General features: G+C 39.3%; 1 protein-coding gene across 4 annotated transcripts in view; it reads left to right on the forward strand.

Moving 5' to 3' along the window:
• Window positions 1–19,740, forward strand: part of PCDH15 (protocadherin related 15) — a gene marked incomplete at both ends in the record, with an annotated part of 369,409 nt that overhangs the window by 99,464 nt on the left and 250,205 nt on the right. For all 4 annotated transcript variants that reach the window (XM_082486051.1, XM_082486048.1, XM_082486050.1 and 1 more), the window contains 3 exons: window positions 8,429–8,548; window positions 13,013–13,123; window positions 16,433–16,603. In XM_082486051.1, the coding sequence (XP_082342177.1) occupies window positions 8,429–8,548; window positions 13,013–13,123; window positions 16,433–16,603 (402 nt within the window). The remainder of the gene's footprint in view (window positions 1–8,428; window positions 8,549–13,012; window positions 13,124–16,432; window positions 16,604–19,740) is intronic.

Here is a 19,740-nt window from a genome sequence, read left to right on the forward strand (position 1 = left end):
CCACTGTGCCCTTCAGCAGTACCCAGTGGGTTAATGCTGTCATTAATTAACCAAAAAAAAATTTCACAAAGCATCTCAGACTCTCTCAACGGTTTTAGTGAGTGATTACTTTTTTTTTAATGGTAGTTTATTCTGCTAGTAATTGGCACTGCCTCTAGTGAGTTTAACTACAGAAATGTGCTAGAATGAGGGGTTTGTGGTTATGTTTTGATTGTCTCTGGTCTTCTGGTTTTAGTTTGCTTGTAAACTAAAAAGTACAGAAATTTCTCTTACATAACTAACATAGAGCAAATCAAAGGACAAATAGATTTTATTATTTACAGCTACCGTAGACGTGAGCATCACAAATACCTCCTGTTTGTTCTAGCCAGGAAATTTTGTCTGTGTCAATTTGAGGACTGACTTGTTCAGGTGCTTTACAGGGTTTATACTTGGCAGTTTCTCCTGTCAGCTGCCATGCTTCTCTCTGGCTGTCCTACGTGGGATGAAGTACATGTGCACTGCGGCTTTATAACCATACTACAGTCGCTGGTGCTTGCACAAAGCATTAGGTGGACTTTCCACATGTACTATTTAATCCATCTGCACATACACAGTTGGATTTACAACTCCTGTGCTAACCAGCTTGACAGATGTGCGCTTTGTAGGTGCAATATCTCCCCAAAGCATCATGCCCCCTGTATACGCTTACTGTAAGGAAATCCTGGGCAAATATGTATCAGCCTTGCAATTACCTCCCAAATGTTTCCTAGGGAGTAAAGTTCTAGGGCTCAGGTTTTCCCAGTTAGTTAAAACTATTATATAATTATTGGCACCTGTAATATAAGACAAATAACTGTAGCTAGACTTGACTTTATTAGGTAGTTTTTCAGTTTCAGAAATGTCAAGGGGTAAAATTACATTTTGGAGAAATAGAACAGTTTTTTTATGTCAAGTATTCTTTGTATTTGAACTGTCCACAATGTACTAAAATTAATTTATAAAAGAAGCTAAGGGTAATTGTAATACCAACATAAATCCTCATTTCACACATCGTTTCCATTTACATATAAAAAGACGTGATTTAAAATTAAGCCTATATTTTTTCAGAAGGCTTAGAATGAGATTGGTAGGGTAGTGTCTTGGTTTATACCAGAATGTATGTCAATTGTTACACTTGATTGGTTAGAAAAGAAGGATGTCCATAGTAAGTTAGACCACAAGCTCCCTGTATCCAGTGTATTTTCTCTGTCAGTGGCCCTTGCAGCTGCTCAAGGAAGAGCGTAAGGATTGGGAAATTGGGAAACCTGAAGTGGTGCTTTCCTACTGAGCTTACCCAAACTCTAGTCACTTGTTGGTGTAAAATACGTTAGACCAAACACAGTGTATGTAATAGCTCTTGACCAATTTTTTTTCTTTCCCAGTTGCTTGTGAGCATGTATATATTAAAATTCTTATTACAAGAAATACTGACTAATCTGTATCGAAATTGTCCACACTGTCATGGGCATCTGTCACAGCATCAGAAGTTGCATGGGTGTAAATTCAGAAATACCATGGTTTCAGGAGCAGAGAATTTTATCATTAACTCCTATTTGCTGATGCCTTGGTGTTTCTGAGTGGTAGTACTCCATTTGGTCTCCCTTCTCCTACCTATAAGTTCCTCCTCGAGTGCATGAGCATGAAGAAAGCAAATTCCATGCCTTAAAGCAAACTCCCCAAATCCTTCAAAATATGTGCACTTATTAATCTGGTAACTCTGTGGTGTCTCTTATGAAGAAGCCCCGGTCCTTCCTTTCCTTCCTTACTCATGGTGTAGCCTTGTTTCATCATGCCATGTCTTACCTCAGGCACTGAGATGAGAAATACCATAATTTCTCACTCTACTGCTTCAAGAATCTTCATCTGGATCCTAAAAATCCTGAGAAATCTCCATATATAGATAGCATCTGTAGAATTTGGATCTATTCTGCATATTGTCAAATGATCTCTTCTGTCATTCACACACTTGTACGTAGAGAAGACCCCAGGTAAGGTGATCCAAAATTAAAAAATGCAGAGAAATTAATGGTTGCCTCCAGTGCACGTGTGGTTTGAAAATGTATCTTTTTCCATCCAAGTATAAAAATTATCATTACGTGTTTATTGAGGAAATACTTTTTTAGGAGGATCTTAATTATTCTATTGAAAGTATGGACTTTATATGTCTCTGCAGTATGATTGTTCTTGTTAAAATTAATGTTGATGAAGCCTGTAATGTTTGTTTGACTTGGTGGCTTAGCTTTGAGTGGCAGTGCTGGTATTCATATTGAGTTACAGTTAAAATTGGTTTTGAAGTTCAGCTTCTTAGTTTAAAGTATAAAATAGAATGTCTTGTTTCCCTAAAATATAACTATGTGCTTTTTAATCTAAGTGAGCATTTATAGATTAAATTGCTAATTAGAGTTAGTTAATAAGAAAAAAACCACCCTGCTTTTTTTTTTTGAGGGGGGGGGGGAAGCGCAAAGGAAACCCCCTACATGTGTATGTGTACATATATATTTATGTGCACACTTGTGTGTATAAATATGTATAAATAGTCTCCATTGTCTCTGGTCTTCAGTAGTCATTGCAGGGGGCTAATGCAGACACAAAATACCCCTCTACTTAAAATTAACTGGCATTTTGCGCGTAAGCTGTAGTTAAGAAAATGAGGTTGTAATTAAACTATTGACTTTTTACAGTTGTCTGGGCCTTAATTCAGACAACTCCGAAGTAATGCTGTTCCGACATCTGAAGTAACTAAGCTGATTGTCCCTATTGGGCCGCTGCTGCGGTGTGTACCACACCAGGGAGTGTGTGCAAGCACTAGGACAGAAATGGGCTCTTTTCCTTCGGGTCTCAACTGGCCCAGGGCCACTGCTCTGTAAGGAGCGTGGGGTTTCAGCTGTTTTGTCTGTATTAGAGCAGGCTCTGGCCTCCCCAAGAGCAGCACAAGTGCGGAAGCCCTTTAGAGAGGGGTGCTGCCAATTAAGAGCAAGTTTCCCTTTTTCCTTTCTCATAGTTTTTCAAGACAAAGAATGTGTAACTGTCTAGTCCAAGAGCAAATCCCAAGTGCTACACACAGCATTATGGATCTCCTCACAAAAGTAAAAATGAGTTAAGGTTGATGTTAAAAATTTTATGATAATTAGAAATGCTCTGCAGGGTTATTTTCTTTGTTTTGTGTGTTACATATTTTCATTCATGTGAAAACTTCACATCATTATTCATATAGAAAAAAATTCCGACAAAATGACATTAGCCTGGGGCTAAATTTGACCATGTGTATTAGTGACTTAAAGATAGGAGTTATTGCAGTATATTAAAACAAAATTTTATAGTTAGGTGGAAATTCAGAAGAATTGTGCAACTCTGTTAATGCTCTACAAACAAATCTATAGTATTGCCACGAGGGTTTCAAATACATTTAACAAAAGGACTAGAAACTAAAAATCTTGTACTACCAAGGCAGAATTGTGGTTGTCTGTGTTTTGTGTTGAACACAACTTATCTTAAGAAATTTTATCTCAGGCAGTACAACTCTGAATCTGCATTGCCTGGGTTTTATAAGACTGACTTTTATCTTTTATTGTATTCATTTTTCACATGGGCCTTACCCCAGTGCTCCAGAGGTGTTGGTAAACTCATGAGCGTTTAATAACAGATTGCGTTTGTGGTTTGTTGTTTGTTTTTTTTTTTTAAATGGTAATGTAGTTAGTAGAGTACCATTTGAAGTCAGTGTTATTTTATTAAACATGCATAACCTTATACCTGATGAGATTTTTCTGCTCGGAAACGAAAATTTTAGGGTTGGTTTGATTTGGTTTTTTTGGGGGGGGTCATTCTGTCCCTTCTTACCCCCTGAAGTTGGCAGAGATGGGAATCCTTTGCAAAATGAGTGTGTTTCTGGAGCTTCAGCTGTCTCAAAACTTTGGCTTTGGGCTGTTGAGAATTATAACTTGTGCTGAATTTTCATGGCTTCTGGTGTAATTATTCATATCTTTTTCCTTGTGGTATTGAAATAATTAATCTCTGCAGGTAGACATCATCAAAAGAATATTAGCTCAGAATGATTAACTGTAAATCTTACATTGCTCTGCCGTTCAGGGCCACTGTGAAAAATTATTCACTTTTAACTTTGTAAATAGGCAATAATAGGAGAATTTATTTTCAAAATGTTTTATGAAAGTGTTGAACGTTCCTGTCTGCATCTAGACTTCTAATAGACATAAATCATGGTGAAGGAAATTTTTATACATTACAGCTGTTGACTGTGGAAGAATAAGATTTATTGTGTGCATTTCCTCTCTATTTGTTTAATTGCATTCTTTTGAAATCTTACTTGTTTCTTGTCGTGATTCTTCTTCACCACATTGAGTTCTAACAGAGATTTTTATTATCAAACTGTCGCTAACACTCATTTTTTTTTCTTTACAATACTTAACATTTTATCTTACATAAGGTAAGACAGTCAGCATGGTCAAACTACTTAACATCCGTCCCTTTCTGTAGGAGATACTAAAGTTTAATATGGAGAAAGAAAATTCCTCTCCAGTTGGCACTCTTTGAAATAGGCATGTCTAATGGGAGGGAGACAAGTGGGGCTCTAGAGACAGCTGAAGCAATACTTTCTCAAGCAATTTTTGGGTCCTTCTGAAAGGTAGCAAAGCAAAGGAGAGCTAGGAACCCCTTTGTAGACATATTTCCACTTCCCCCGACTGCCAGAAGACTTGGTGGCAGGAGATTTTTCAGAGAACGGACTTAGTTGGAAATTGGGGGAAAAAGGGTGTTGTGCAGAATCACTCTGTTACAGTTGACGTAGCAATGGTGTGGGGCGCTTTGAGCTCCAGATAAGTCTTTACTGTCTAGAGAGTGTGTGCATCTACTAATGAATTAATTTGATCACTGGTTTGAGAAATTATGTATACTATATAGTATGTAATATAAAACCATCTTGATGTTCTGCTTTTCGCCAGTGCCAAAAATCTGGTTAGCTACTTTGTTCTGCTTGCACATGCCTGTGTTCAAATGGCATGCCCGTTTTATGTCTGTGTGAGGTCAAACCCCGTCTTTCAGCCTGCACTTTTAGATACATGTTTCAGACTATCTCCATGATATTCGCTAGAAAAACATGCCTTTCATTCCCATGTTACCTGTCTGTCTTCCTAGGAATGCAGTTCCTCATGGGCTGTTCACATAATAAGTAATCCTTACTTAAGAACAGTGGGATTATTCACGTTGATACAGTATATATAAACACTACATATATAGTACTATATAGAAAATATAGAAAAATCCCATTTTATAATGTTAACTGAGTTTCTCCTTTATTGTTCCAACAATAAAGTGAATGGTCACAGCAGTCTGTCAGAAAGCCCTCAGAAATTGTGGGTAAAAGTGATACTGCTGGCTAATGGTAAATCATCACAATGTTAAGATGTCAGTGTAAAAACATTGTGTATTGAATGCTGAGTGCCTCTCAAATGTGATTAGAAGTAGAGTTTGAGACATTTAGTTAAGACCTCATCTGAATTTTTCCAAAGGCTGCAGTAATCTCTGATGTGAGATCTTGGACAGGCCGGAAAGCTGAGTGAAATGAGTTGATATTTTCCTTAGTTTCAGGAAGAGGGAGTGGCAGAGGATTTTTTTGTGTGTGTGTCTTTTCTAATATTATTTGTATTGCATAAAAGAAAACATAGATAACATAGAAATACGTGTATTAGGTTCATGAAGGTCTGCACATCTGCAGTCACTTATTTTGGATGTAATACACTAAATCCAAGACTTTAGCTTTTGACTTTTATGGTAAGAGCACGCAATTGTAATTCTGGTGTTTACTGCTGTTTCCTTTTTACAACTGTCTCCTTTGTTATCGCTTGATGATGTGCTTTACAGTGCTGGAGCCTTTTTGTGTTCATCATCGTTTATCTGCACCCTGTCAGGACCCCGATACGGCTGAAACGGAGTAAATAACTATTGCCAAGCAGAGTGGCTGACTGACTTCAGTGGAAACCGAGCGTTTATGTGCTTCTGAAAAGCACCAGAGCTTTCAGCATCCTTCCGCTGTGAGCACTGGTGCAGGTTCAGCCCTCCCTCAGCCTCTTGGCAGCCATGGAGGGACCCGGTGAGGGCAGTCTGGGGAGCTCTCACCCTCTCCCTTTGCCGGACGTGGTGTTACAGTGTCTGGCTAGATGGAGAGCCGTACCAGCACCTCCTGGGCATCTGTTAGCTCTTGGGCTGCTCTGATGCGACAGGAATTTCTTAAATAGAGATCTGTCGTTTGATTTCCAGTGGTAACTTGCCCCTCTCCTGAGAGCGTGAACCCACAGGTGTTGAGGAGGGGGAACACTCCCTCAGAGTGAGGGCTGGGAAACCTGTAGGTGGGCTAACAGAGTGGAATAGCTAACGAGCGTGGTGTTTGGCAGTGTGTTACTCACCCGGCTTTTCATGCCTGCTGCACATGGGGTGTCTTCAAAGCTGCTCCTCTTGGAGGCGTTTGGGAGCGCCAAGGCTTTTCTCTGTTTTGACAGCAGAAATGTGGCAGAGTTCCACCAGCTGGCATGCCAGCACAGTGCTCGGCTCTTCCTGCTAGTGACACTGTATCATTTAACCAGTGGTTAATTGGTTAAACTTTTAATTAGTGTCCTACTGGGTGTCTGTGCCCAGGTGTGGGTTGTGAGGGGTCTCTGTGAGGAGAGGTGGGCAGGGCCGGTTCTGGCGGGTTCCACCCACCCCTCAGCTGGGCTGTGGTACCTCAGGGTAACGGGTTGAAGAAAGGCGGGGAAATGCTGCCCGGCAGCAAGGAGTGAGGAGAGAATTGCAAGGAGGAGAAGAGGAAGGAGGGAAGCTGAGCCTTGGGAAAAGGGGTGCTGTGCTGTCTTCGTTTGTCACCATCCAAATGTATTTTTAATTGGCAGTACGTTAAATTTTCCTCAAGTCAAGTCTGTTCTGCCGGAGAGGGTAATGGGTAAGCGATCTCCTTGTCTTGCTCCTTAAGCATGTTATTTCCCTCTCTGTGCTGTTGGAGGGGGCTGAGGGGGCACCTGGGTTGGGGGTCTGTGGCCAGCTGAGGGCAGCCCGTCATTAGCATGTGGGAGGGGGGGAACGCTGCGAACCTTCCTGTGAATTTTCCAAATTGGTTTTCAGGTTGGTTTGTTCTTCTATGCCTTTACCAAAACATGAGAAAGCCCCTTCTTCTCAGTTTGTCATGAATCAGTAACTTTTCCTCCTTGGTTTATGCCAGTTGGCTCGGGTTCTGTACGGTCAGGCGAGGCTCCTGTTCCTGAGGCGATTGCCCTCCTGAATTCTTCACAGGCTGCTGCTGTACCTGAGGTACAAGGCAGAGACTCTGTGAGGTAATTATTTCGCAATTAGGCACCAGGGAATAATCAACTTCCTACTTCCTGTTTTGTCATTTTAAAAGGCTGTGAGTTGGTGTTGTTTATGTCAAAGATTTGGTATTCTCAGCCCTGAAAACATTTCTGAGAGAACTCCATCAGCCATTAAACTCTTAAAGTAATTAGCAGCTTTATAAATAAAACCAGACCAGAAACTGTGACTATAGGAGGAAAGGGGTGGTTAATTATTTGCTTTATGGTGTGAGCTACAAAATATGAAAATGAAATAGCATCCACATTTGCAACAAATGTTTGAATGACTCTTTGTCCTTTGCCACCTTCTCTTTTTACAGCATTTGAGCCTTTTTAAACCCTATAGGTTTAAGATGTGCAACAACTTAATGTAAAATTTGGAGGAAAGAATAGGGGTCAGTGGATGTCTGTGAATTAAAGGGCCAAAAATGTGGGTGTGATGAGAGCAGCAGCGGGAGGCATGGCTAGGAGCGATGTCTGTTTTGAATCCAGAGCTGTTTGTTCATTTGTTTTTCACTTTCGGGTTGATTACTCACAAAGCTTTCTGAATATTAAAATTCAGAAATGATGACTCCCAAGAAGTCAGGTGGACTTCTGTCCTTGCTCTCAATGGGTCTTGATTTCATGCTATTTATCTGCGCTAGGATAATTATAAATTCATTCATTTTCAAAATATAATTTTATGGGTATTCAATTGCTGCCAACAAAATATTGGAGAAACAACATCATTTTTGTGTTTGTTTAAAGCCATAAAGCTCTCTGGGTGTCTGTGTTTGCATGTAATAATATTTATCTGGTGCTATTGAAATTGTCATGAAGACACTGTTAAATAAGTTCTGTTTACTTTTGCAGCTCATCTTTATTTTCCTTACTGAGTCTGAAAAAATAGCTTTTCTTTTTTAAATCTATTTATATTTATTTCATGAATTCTTGCACTTCTAGGATATTTTTTTTCATCTTCGTATTTTTTAAAACAAATGGGGTTCTGTCCTGATGCAGACAATCTATGGAATAAAAATGGAAATTGTTTCACTCTATATCTGTCTCTGTTCTTGCAGTTAACTCCAGTTGGAACAACCATCTTTACAGGATTTTCTGGAAACAATGGTGCTACTGACATTGATGATGGTCCAAATGGCCAAATAGAGTATGTCATCCAGTACAATCCTAATGACAAGGTAAGAGCATTTAGCTTTTTTTTCTCGTTTTCTTTCAGGTGTGTGGATACACCTTGAAGTAGCAAATGAACAAAAGGTTGCTGTTGGACTTTGTAAAGAAATTTTTCTTTGTGGTGTAGAATATCCTCTCTGCCTATAAGCCGTGCTTGCCATGTAATCACAGCTGAGCTTACCTTCATGCCATGCTGTTAGCAGCTGCATTACTTTGGTACTGCTCATGAATAATCCCCTGTCTTTTCCAGTGTTGTTCCCACACTTCATCTTGCTTTTGGCATGCCTTTTCAGTCCGTGACAGGCAGTTGTATTTACTCCTACATGTTTATACATAATAGATTCACAGCTGGGAAATACTCACAGGTGTGGCTAAGTTACTCTCAAAGGAGATGGTCTGACTTTTCTCATGGAGCCCTTTAAATTTAAAGATCACTGTTTTAAAAAAAAAAAAAGAGGGATATGTATTATTAAAATAAAACAGTAGTGATCCCTACCTATTATCTTTGCAAACACATACTTTTAGAAACAAAAAGCTTGAATTATTAAAATAAATTCTGTTTAGGGTCAGATGTGTGAATTTCTGTATTATAACAAGGTTTTGCAGGTGGTGATTTGTGTGAAGTGTCCATATGCCTTTTTGTAGCAAATTCAAATTTATTTTAGCAATTGTTTTTTGTAAACCAAACTGTCTTTTGCCATGGGCTAAGAGCATGGTTACTGTGCATCAGCTGGTGTGGTTATTTGGTAAGCAGGTGAACATGATTATGTATTCATCCCAAAGATGACATAGATGTTAAGGTGGGGGTGAAATACATAGCATATTGAAACTCCCTACTTTTACTTCAGGGGGATTTGAGCAGAAAGGATTTTGTGGGAAAACAGTAATCTGGTATTCAGTTTAATTAGAAGTGTAGGCACACAAGCTCTTATTCATCTTGTACAGCCGACATGGTGCAACTCTTAAAGGCTTCAGTCCTATTTCCATTGAAGTCAACAAGAGTTTAAGTATCTACTGGATTACACTTAGTGCCTCTGCTTTTTAGGAGGTAGAATTTTGTACAATAGTGAAAGCATTAAGGAATAATTCAGTGTACACTGATGATAATAAGAGCCTACTTTTTTACTTTTCACTGGGTAATTGTTGATCTTTGCATAGCTACTTACTGAGGCATATTTACTTACTATAGCTACGTATTTTTAGGATAGAGATGCTTTCTTGAGAAATTTTGCAGCACCTTAAGCTACGATCTTTTGTAAGGAGCATGGTTTTGTGAAGAGGCAATATATTTTTGGCAACAGTGGAATTTTTATGTTAAGTTTTTGGGAGATAGGGAATTTTCTGACTTTATATGTTATGTATATTTGGAATTATGTAATTTTTTAAATGTTAGCAGTATTTTCTGAGAGATTAAATTGATTGCGCAGACTTGAGCAGTCTCAAGTTATGATATGTACTTCAGTGATGAGTGACATTACTAATGCACTGTGTGTGGGTTCATCATGTTACATTCACACCTGTTGTTTGTGCTGGCGGTATGTATGACTGAAGAGTTTCTGTCCTAAACTTTATAAACAAAGGCAAGGGTTTTCTATGGAAATAGTACTAAAATGCTATACTAACATCAACCTTTAACTGTTTGCACAATGGATGTGTTATAAATAAATGCTATTTTGCTACCACAAATATTTGAAAAGTAAACAGAAGGCAGGAAGGAATTACAGGAGTGGACAAGTAGTTTCAAATTCACAAAAAAAAAACCCCACCCTCCCCAACCTTCTACTTCTAGGATCCACCTCTATTCTGTGATGAAGATGCCTGCAGTCGTTTGGCACCAATGATATAGTCTCCTGCCATAGAAAAAAGCAGACTGATTATCGCTCATAACTTTCATTTGAGAGTAGTTTAAGCATTTGAAAAAAACCCTGTAACAAGAGGTGGTATTCTAAAAATTTAATTCAACTTAATTATTTTGTTGTTCAATGGGGAAGAGATATGTAAAAGCCAAGTAGAAAAACACTTGTCATAGGGCTGGGCTCTAGCTATCATTTAAAAGAATGCTATAAAACTTTTCTTAGCTGTTAAAAGCTACAGATCAAGCCAATTTACTTGCCAAAAAGATTCTTTCTCCTAATGCAGAGTGAGTTTTTAGATCTCTGAGGGCTCTGTTTATACCTGAAGGTTATTACGGCAAATGCATCCTCAAAACAAGTTCTGGACTCCCTCCTTACTAGCTAATTTTTCTGAGATTCATTGAATTGTGTTTTGGGAGGATTCAAAATTAAGCACTTTGAATTTATCTGGAGATAGGGAATATAGCTAATGCTTTTGCTATACTGAGTTTTTGCATATCATCACTCTGGGGAGTAAACTGAATTGTTATCCTAGTGACACTCCCCATTTTAAATTTACTGGCCCATGTTGAAGACTATGGGCCAAGAAATGTCTTAAGTTATGAAAACTGCTGTACAAAAGCATTTTGTTGTCTCTATTTTGATGTGAAAGGAGAAACAGTTTTGTTCTTTTGGAGTAAGCAGGTGACAAAGCAGTGTCTTGATATTCCTGACTTCCAGCATGCCCTGGCTCATTTCAGTATTGGATGGAAATGCAACTGACATGTGATGATGATGTGTGCATCTTTTAATTGCCTTGCACTTCATTACAGTTTAGGTTGCAGCAGAAATAAATGGAGTTTGCAGACGGATCACAGGGTCGATCTGATGTGGTAACTTCAGGACCTGCAGCACAAACTTACTTCTGGAAGTTAAACTTTAAATCACCACTGAACGATTGTGTTTCTGTGCTGTGTTGGAACAAGAGGGGACTCCAGATGAAAGCAGTTTGGGAAGAGGTTAAAGTTTTTTACTGGAATTGTGCTGAACCTTCCTAACAGTTTAGATTGTACAGTTCCACTCAAGTGCATCCTCGTGGCAAGATCTGCCAAGGACAAGGCAGTTATTTTGAGAGTTCCTTGGCTGTTTCTCAGCTGCGGAGTCTTTTCCAGATGGTTCTGGCCTTTTAAATCGGAGATAAATTGGCTAAAGCAGTTAGGAGAATCTTTCTGGTGAATTAGAAGTGTCGCATATATCTGCCTGCATGCACACACGGCATCATTTTGTACAGCAGTCAAAGATATTACCCATTATTTGTGTAGGTCACAACCTGCTGGTTTGTTTGTGCAAACACCATTAAAAGAAGGGAAGGGGGGGGCCAAAAGCAGTGTACTCAACCCTGCTTGGTTCTTCCTTGTTCAAACAGTAAGAGTCTGTTCTAGTTTCCTGTTTTGCCTCAGTATAAAAATGGTGATTGATTATTTTTTTTTCAGCAGGAACTATGTATTTTTTTTATCCGAAAGGATGAGTGCCAGATTCAGACATAAGCAGTGTGTCCCCAGTTATTTAGCAGAGTCTGTGATGCACTTTACAATCCTCTTTTCCTGCACACCACAAATATCTGCAACATGGTGAATTTAACAATTATTATCATTTATTTGCTGAAAACCAAACTGCAATATAAGCAGATGGTTCAACTTCTAAAGAAAACAAGGCCTCCCTTATCTAAGGAAGGTATAGTACTCTGTACCTCTGCAGTGTTTTCTGTGGAGAGATTTTGGAATACTGTATTGCTATTATGCTTTCAACCTACTTAAATGTTAACTATATTCTACATAGATTGAAGCATGGAAAGATTTTTTTTTTTATGTGATTAATTTGATAATAAGACTGGAACCGTATCTCACGTCAGAAAACTCTGTCTGTGCCCGTAATCCACCTCCCAAAATGGGTCATTAGTCAGTGAATCCTTTAAAGGTGTGTGCACCCCAGCAGTACCCTCCTGACATTCGATGCCATGCCTTTGCAACCTGAATCTGTTTAAGCAAATATGTAGGACATTGTATTTCACCTGATTTACCCATCCTGATGTAAGCTGCAATCTGAAATTACTAGTGTATGAACATGTGCATAACTGGCACCTAAGTGTGTAGCGTTGATATTCTCCATGTGTTTACTACTTCATTGCCCTCATGAAAGCCAGAATAAAGAGAAGATAAGTACAATGATGTGGATTTCTTAATATCTAATACTTGATACTTTCCACAATAGTAAGAAAAAAATAGATGAAGGCAAGCCGCGCTGCAGAAACTGAAGACTAGAATTCTCAGCTGACAAATAGGGAAAGCTTTTCTGAGCGTACCACTGCAAATTCAGCATGGCAAATCGGCAAGAAGCAGGATAGTTGACTTCTGTTTGTGGTTGGAAGTAGTAACGCATACGCAAAGAATCAGAGAGAATTTTGTTACATACAGATTATTTATTTTGTGGTTCTTATGGAGTAAATTGGATGGGGAGAAACCACAGAAAACTGTTTAATCTGGCAAGCACATGCAATTTTGATACGCCAGCCAACAGATCATGTCATTGTGGCCTATTTGAAATGTTTTAACTTTGGTCATACTGTTATAACTTTTGCAGACTTCCAACAGGACTTTTGATATTCCTCTCACTTTGTCTGGAGCAGTAGTTTTACGGGAAAGACTCAATTATGAAGAAAAGACGCGTTATTTTGTCATTGTTCAAGCAAATGTAAGTATAGATCTCATTTATGCCACTGATTTAGGTGGGGTTTTCATTTTCAAATTTAGATTATTCCTTTCCAAGGAAAGGAAAAGTGTCACTGAAATACCAGGTCCGATAACACTCTTCTCCTGAAGATCTTATTTAAGTTCTATCTAGGTCATTGAAAGCTTAGGCATATTATTACGGGTTAAAAAAGCTTGCTCAGTGTGTGTAACAAGACAACCTTTTTGGCACAAGGAACAAGTTGCAGATTTGGAGTGCAGCTCATGCAGAAAGGTGCATTCTAGTGTCACTAAGTGTTCATTTTCTAACAAATCTAGCAATGCTAATTTAAGCTCAAATGAGTTTAATGGATACAATTTAGTTGTATCCTTCAGGTTTGAAATGCACTTTTCTATAAAGAGGTGATGCTTCTTTCAAGTCATATTGCAAGCGTATGTAGAGGTTTTTACAGAGTGGCTGGCAGTGGGTAATGCATACAGAGAAGAAAAGCGATATTTAAACTGTATCTAATATATCTGTCATCAGAGAAGATTTTTGGTGCCCTTGAAGGCTGTGAAAGCTTTTTTCCCTTTTTGTCCTACTGATAATAATAGCTGAAATGAAAACTCTTCCTTGGTTGTTTATCCCTGTTGTGATACTACTTCATTTGTGGGAAAATGAGAGTGCTCTGAAGCAACTTTAAGATAGCTTGCTCCAGAATTCACGCTTTTATATTACTGTCACCTTTGATACAGAATTGTAGATACATTTTACAATCTACTTTCCTACAAATTTTGTGGCATGTTCAGCATTTCCCCAATAGAAGATAGGCACCAGGGGTGTCTCGGTGCTTTTTGCTTTTAGATATATCTAAAGATGTTTCCTGGCACACACAGCTATGGCTGTTAGAACAGGTCGTTTTACCTGGGTAATGTAACTTGCTGATATCTTGAACAGGAATACGGGAAGGCTCAGAACTGATTTGGCTTGTTTTATCAATAATTTATTCCACAGATCACCACTGCATGTTCACAGCTCTTTTCCTTTAATGTCAGAGCTGTGAGTTTCGTAAGACACTGCACTCCTAGAAAAGCAACTGGGGTAGCTGAGCAGGTCATGTTTTCCAAGAGAAAGGCATGGAGTGCAGCAGTGCGACCTCGTGTGAGGAGGGAAGCCTGTCACGCTGCAGGAACAACTGGTGAAGGCACAGCTTGGGATGTGCGGTGGCAGTACTACAAAGCAATCTCGTATTAATTTGTTCATTCCTTTCAATATATGTCCTTACACAGTAAATTGTCACCTTTATGGTACTAGGTTTGGGACTAGAGCTGTGCTGATAGCTTCTATATCATGTTTATACATAATGGGGAAACTCGCATGATTGAAATGTCTTGTTTTCTCAAACATACCCAAATGGGAACTGAGCTCACTAAAGCTTGAGTGCTCACAGATGAGAAACTAAATCTTGAAGAAAGGCTCTAGATAAGCTTTATAGTCCAGCTTTTTTAGGAGTTTGCCTTATGCGTATTATTTTTCATTTACAAAATATTGCAGGCTACATTTAATTCTCTTTGTTGTATATGCTGTGCAAACATACCTCTGTTCCACTGATGGCATTAGCAGTGATCGTTTATTGTTCTTGCATCCTGAAGATACTACCTGAAATTTATTACTGTGTATGTGTGCCTTGATTCAATATTGCTCAAAGGCACATATTGGGAAAACGTAAAAAAGATGAGTTGATGGTGAAAGCTGCTCCTTGTAGCTGGTATTGTTTTTCATCGTTGACCATGAAGAAAGCTGAATTCAGAAATTTCTATATGTAGTAACTGTAAATACAAAGCACTTCCAAGAACTGAGTGGACTGCAAAGTAGAGAAAAAAAAAAATATGTATCCAGTCTGATTTAGAGCAATGACCTATTCCTCTTATACAGAGAATTATATTAAACAGCATAAATATTTCTAAAAAAAAAAAAAATCTTTTTTTTTTTTGTCGATGTTATCCTAGGATAGGAGGGCAAGACTTTAGTGGCCCATATTCCCTCCACAAGATTTTATTTTTGTGAGGAAAAGCTATCACAGCGTTTTCTCTGTGAAAATGGAAGTATTTTTGACTGTTTTTAAAAAAATATTGGGTAGTCATGCTGTTTCTTCACTGTGATAACAAAAGAAGAAAGAAAAGGTGAAGTGCTGCTAGGGTGTACCTTGTTCAGTGTGTAAAAATAATCCAGGTGGTTCCCCCAATTCAGGAAAGCGTAGCTTTATTCGGTAACGTCTGGAAAGGAAAAAAAGAGACAGCAAGGAAGTTGCAATAGTCAGTGGTATCTTGTGATACATTGAGGAGAAGCTGTCATACAGCATGGAGACTTTTTTGGGGTGCAGCATTGTAGCTACTTTATTGTGGACAAAATTGTTCTTCAGCCTTTTAAAACATGACAAGAGGTAATGGGCACAAACTTGAATATAGGGAGTTCCATCTTAACATGAGGAGGAACTTCTTTCCTGTGAGGGTGGCAGAGCACTGGCACAGGCTGCCCAGAGAGGTTGTGGAGTCTCCCACTCTGGAGACATTCCAAACCCGCCTGGATGCCATCCTGTGCAACCTGCTCTAGGTGCCCCTGCTCTGGCAGGGGGGTTGGACTAGATAATCTCCAGAGGTCACTTCCAACTCTGACCACTCTGTGATTCTATGAGCAGTATAATTCATTCTCTAGACAAATCGGCTTTCGACATAGAGTACGATTTTGAGATCTTAGGTCAATCTCATTGCTGTCCTCTGGCTGTTTTTTGTTGCTAAATATTTCTTACATTGTGGCATGCAGAGGTGAATTGTGCATTACAGTCCAGGGCCTTTCCAGTGCCAATTAGAAAAGAAGTTGTTACTGCTTATGCTTTCCATTTCTGTAAGTGGAAGTCCTTTTACTTATAGATAGGATTTGGTGGAGTTACACAAGGCAGCATAAGAGTGTATTTCAGATTGTAAGTAAGGCATGAGGGACTTTTTATCTTCTACAAATATGCTGCATTTTTATAGATTTAACAAGACACGTATCTTCATTTCACACATTTCCTGAGAATTAATTTCTCAAAACGGGATTATTTGAGTGTTAGATGTCTCTTAGTATTTCTTAATTCAAGGGGTAAACTTTTACCTCTTAATTGTATTTCTGAGTCTTTATGAAATCAAAGGTGGTAGCTCTGTGGCTGAAGTTTTTGTAATTAGCTATTTCCTAGAACTTGGATAATTATGGTGTTTGTATGTTTTGCCTTTAAATTTTTTTTAGACTCTGAATTCAGAATGTCTCACTGAATGTAACTCATTTGCTCCACAGGACCGAGCCCAAAATCTTAATGAACGAAGGACAAGTACAACCACCCTGACAGTAGACGTGCTTGATGGAGACGATTTGGGACCAATGTTTCTTCCTTGTGTCTTGGTGAATAATACGCGTGACTGTAGACCTCTCACCTACCAAGCGAGCTTGCCAGAACTGACTGATCCTGTAAGTCCTCTTGATTTTTTGCAAGTTGTTTGTTTGTTTTGCAAGCAACCATTATCTTTTTCTGTGGACACAATTGAGAACTGTAACTAGAAAGGTCACATATGCTTTATGCCACAGCTTATGTGCTAAACAGAAGGAAGCAAAGGTAAGATATATGCAGGAATAGATGATGAAATTCTAGCTTTGATACAATGGCAGACTGCTCATTCACCATAAGGGCTGAGTCTCGCTGAAATTCGCTAAATTCTGGAATTGCTTTTCCTGATCTGTCTGTGTTTTGCATCTGTGAAGAAGCACTTTGGAACAGGAGCATTAGTCACTAGTCCCTGAAAAGATTATATGTTGCTGTTACCTGGTTTCAATCAAGAGGCACTGAAGAGTAATGTGTGTTTATCCAGATGCTTGTACTAAGTCTGTCGGTTAATACATCTGTTAGGATAGGGATAAAGGTCAGTGTCAGCCTCATTTCATAGTGGAACATGCACAATAAATCACAAAAGCGGGAGGTGAGAGCTTTATCATTTCTTGATGCAAGATGATGCCAGCTCCCCTTCCTTACAGGAGAACTGTTGCTTGCTATAATGCAGATGTTCATCTCTGGTGGGTGAGACAGAAAAATGAATTCCTTGATTGATATTGATATATGACCTTTGATTCCTGTATTTAAGAATATAAAAAGGAAGAACCAATTGAATCACTGGGTATTACCCCCCCCGATTGACATTAAGGTGACATTAAGGTAACATCGAATATTGACATTAAGATCACGACTTCCCTTGTTCGTTGCATGAAACACTCTGTCCTGCTTCCTCCGATCAGATGGGAGAGGCTGAGGCTGTAAGCATGAAGGTTCCTGCTATTCTCTGCCTTATGTGTCTTCCCACCCTGTGCCTTGTAGTCTTCTGCCAACCCACGTGTTGTGGTTTCCTGCTTCGCCTGGCCTCAGGGGTCCTGCTGCAAATACACTTGAGCTGGGTCAACAAGCACTGCCACCGCCCTGCTTGGTTGATTCAGGTGATACTCTTAGCGAGTTTCAAAATCTCGCACAGTTGTTTTATCCTTTTTAGGAACAGTTGAAAGTGAGTCTAATATGTGGCATTTGATCATTGCTTCTGCACAGGTTACCAGGACAGGCTCTGGTTTAATAACCAGTACAATCTCAAGGAGGTGATATAAGGCTTACTGTAATCAAGATGTGTGATTAGTGTACCTTCTGGATAAAGGAGAGCTAGAACAAGTTTCAGGGAGGTGGTGTAAGTCAGTCTGGACCCCTTGGCAAACTTCTGGGAGAAGACTGGGTCTTACAGGGTACCTGCACCTCCAAAGGAGGCGATTTTGCTCTACCAGAGGATGTCTTCCTAACAACTGCAGCCTGATTTGTAAGGTGTAGCAAGACTGGAGCCTTGATATTCAGCTTATGACAGAGCAGCAAATAAGTTGTGAGAGGGGAGAGCTGTTCTGTATTTAAACTTACTGCATTGATTTGCGCACACACATCCCCCCTTACGCTTTTGGTATTTGATAACCCTTTGTAACTCTGATATCTGGTTTGGACTTGGTGAACAACTCCATTTACTTTAAATTTTGTATGAATTTGACTTGGACTTAGTGACATTTGTAAGGTAACTGAACAACCACAAGTTATTCCCCAGCTGAGTTTGTGGCCTCATCAGGGTTACTGGGATACCCAGACTGTGGAGGATGACAGAATATGACCCCGTTTTATCTGCACAGATCTGAGAGAGTTCTCAGTACAGAGGCAGGTGAGGCAGAAATTATGAAAAAACAGTGTTTGATCATTACCTTGTTTTTTATCTGGTTACCTTAAGTTATGATATGAGTCATATAATTTTCCTGATGCGGCTCTCACCGATGGAAGGAGTCCAGCTCTGTCTCCATTCCTGCCCTTGGTCAGGCACGTATGCTGTGCTGGAAGACAAAGCGGTGTCTGCCAAGAAGGGTGTCTAGGCTAGAAAAATCTGACTAGTGATTGGGTGCTGAGTTGCAAAGTGTATTCATTCAACTTTATAAGCTACAATCTGTTTGGGTGTCAGCTTTTTTTGTTTGCTTTTTGGCTTATTTGCGTCAAACTACACCTTGAGAAATCTGATCTATGAAGTGAGAAACATGTTCTGTTGATAAACTACCAGCTATTTGCTGTTTATCTATTTGTAGCATTGCAGCTGTTTTGATAAACGTAAGTGGAAGAGGGATATTTGAACTCAAAGTTTTACCTTGGTACCTCAGATATTTACTTGACTTCTAAATTATAATTCTTTTAGAAGATATGGATGGTACCTGAAAAGGTTCAGCTAGTAAACAAATGTATTATATTTGTCCTGCAAAGAGCAGTAAAATAAATTGCAGTGAAGCCTGAGCTGTCTGGACTAGCCAGAGGCTGACAGTGGACTCAGGCGATGCCCTGATCTGGCAAAGCAGCCTGGGCAGAGGACCACTTTCAGAGATAGGTTGGAGATTTCTGCATGATGTGAAACCGTTGCGTTGCACCACGTAGACAAGACCCATCCAAGACTGTAATGTTGTGAAGCCTTAACTATGATGTCAGGTTGTCTAGAAGCTGATACCGGCCAATATTCTCCTCAGAATGATTTATCTGAAGTTTCTTGCACCAGTTGTTTTTTTAAAAGATTAATCTTTACTACAATATAGGTGTTGAATCTCCCAGTGGGTGTAGCAAATGGAATGCTGTTTCCTGAAGTTTTTTTAATCATAGCCACTACATAGGCTAAAGGACTATTTTTAGTCCAACGTTGTCAATTTTTTATTTGCTTTTTAATTTTTCAATGAACATGAGAAGGAATATTAATGAATCTAGAACAAAGAGCAAAGTATGACTTGTTCAGAAGCAGTAGCTTGAAAAAGAAGTCGTGCTTTATAGGGCAAGATGCCTACTCAGCTGACCCCTAAATTAAAGAATTTGATGTAACTGGTAAGAATAACATTTTTGTCCAGTCTTGCACGATTCCTTATCCTGTGGAGACCAGTGACGAGTGGTGTTCCTCCGGGGTCAGTATTGAGACCGGTGCTGTTTAACATCTTTGTTGTTGACATGGATGTTGGGATGGAGGGCACCCTCAGCAAGTTTGCTAATGACACCAAGCTGTGTGGCGCAATCA

The sequence above is a fragment of the Vanellus vanellus genome (assembly GCF_965231255.1).
Source record: "Vanellus vanellus genome assembly, chromosome: 7".
Classification (NCBI taxonomy): domain Eukaryota; kingdom Metazoa; phylum Chordata; class Aves; order Charadriiformes; family Charadriidae; genus Vanellus; species Vanellus vanellus.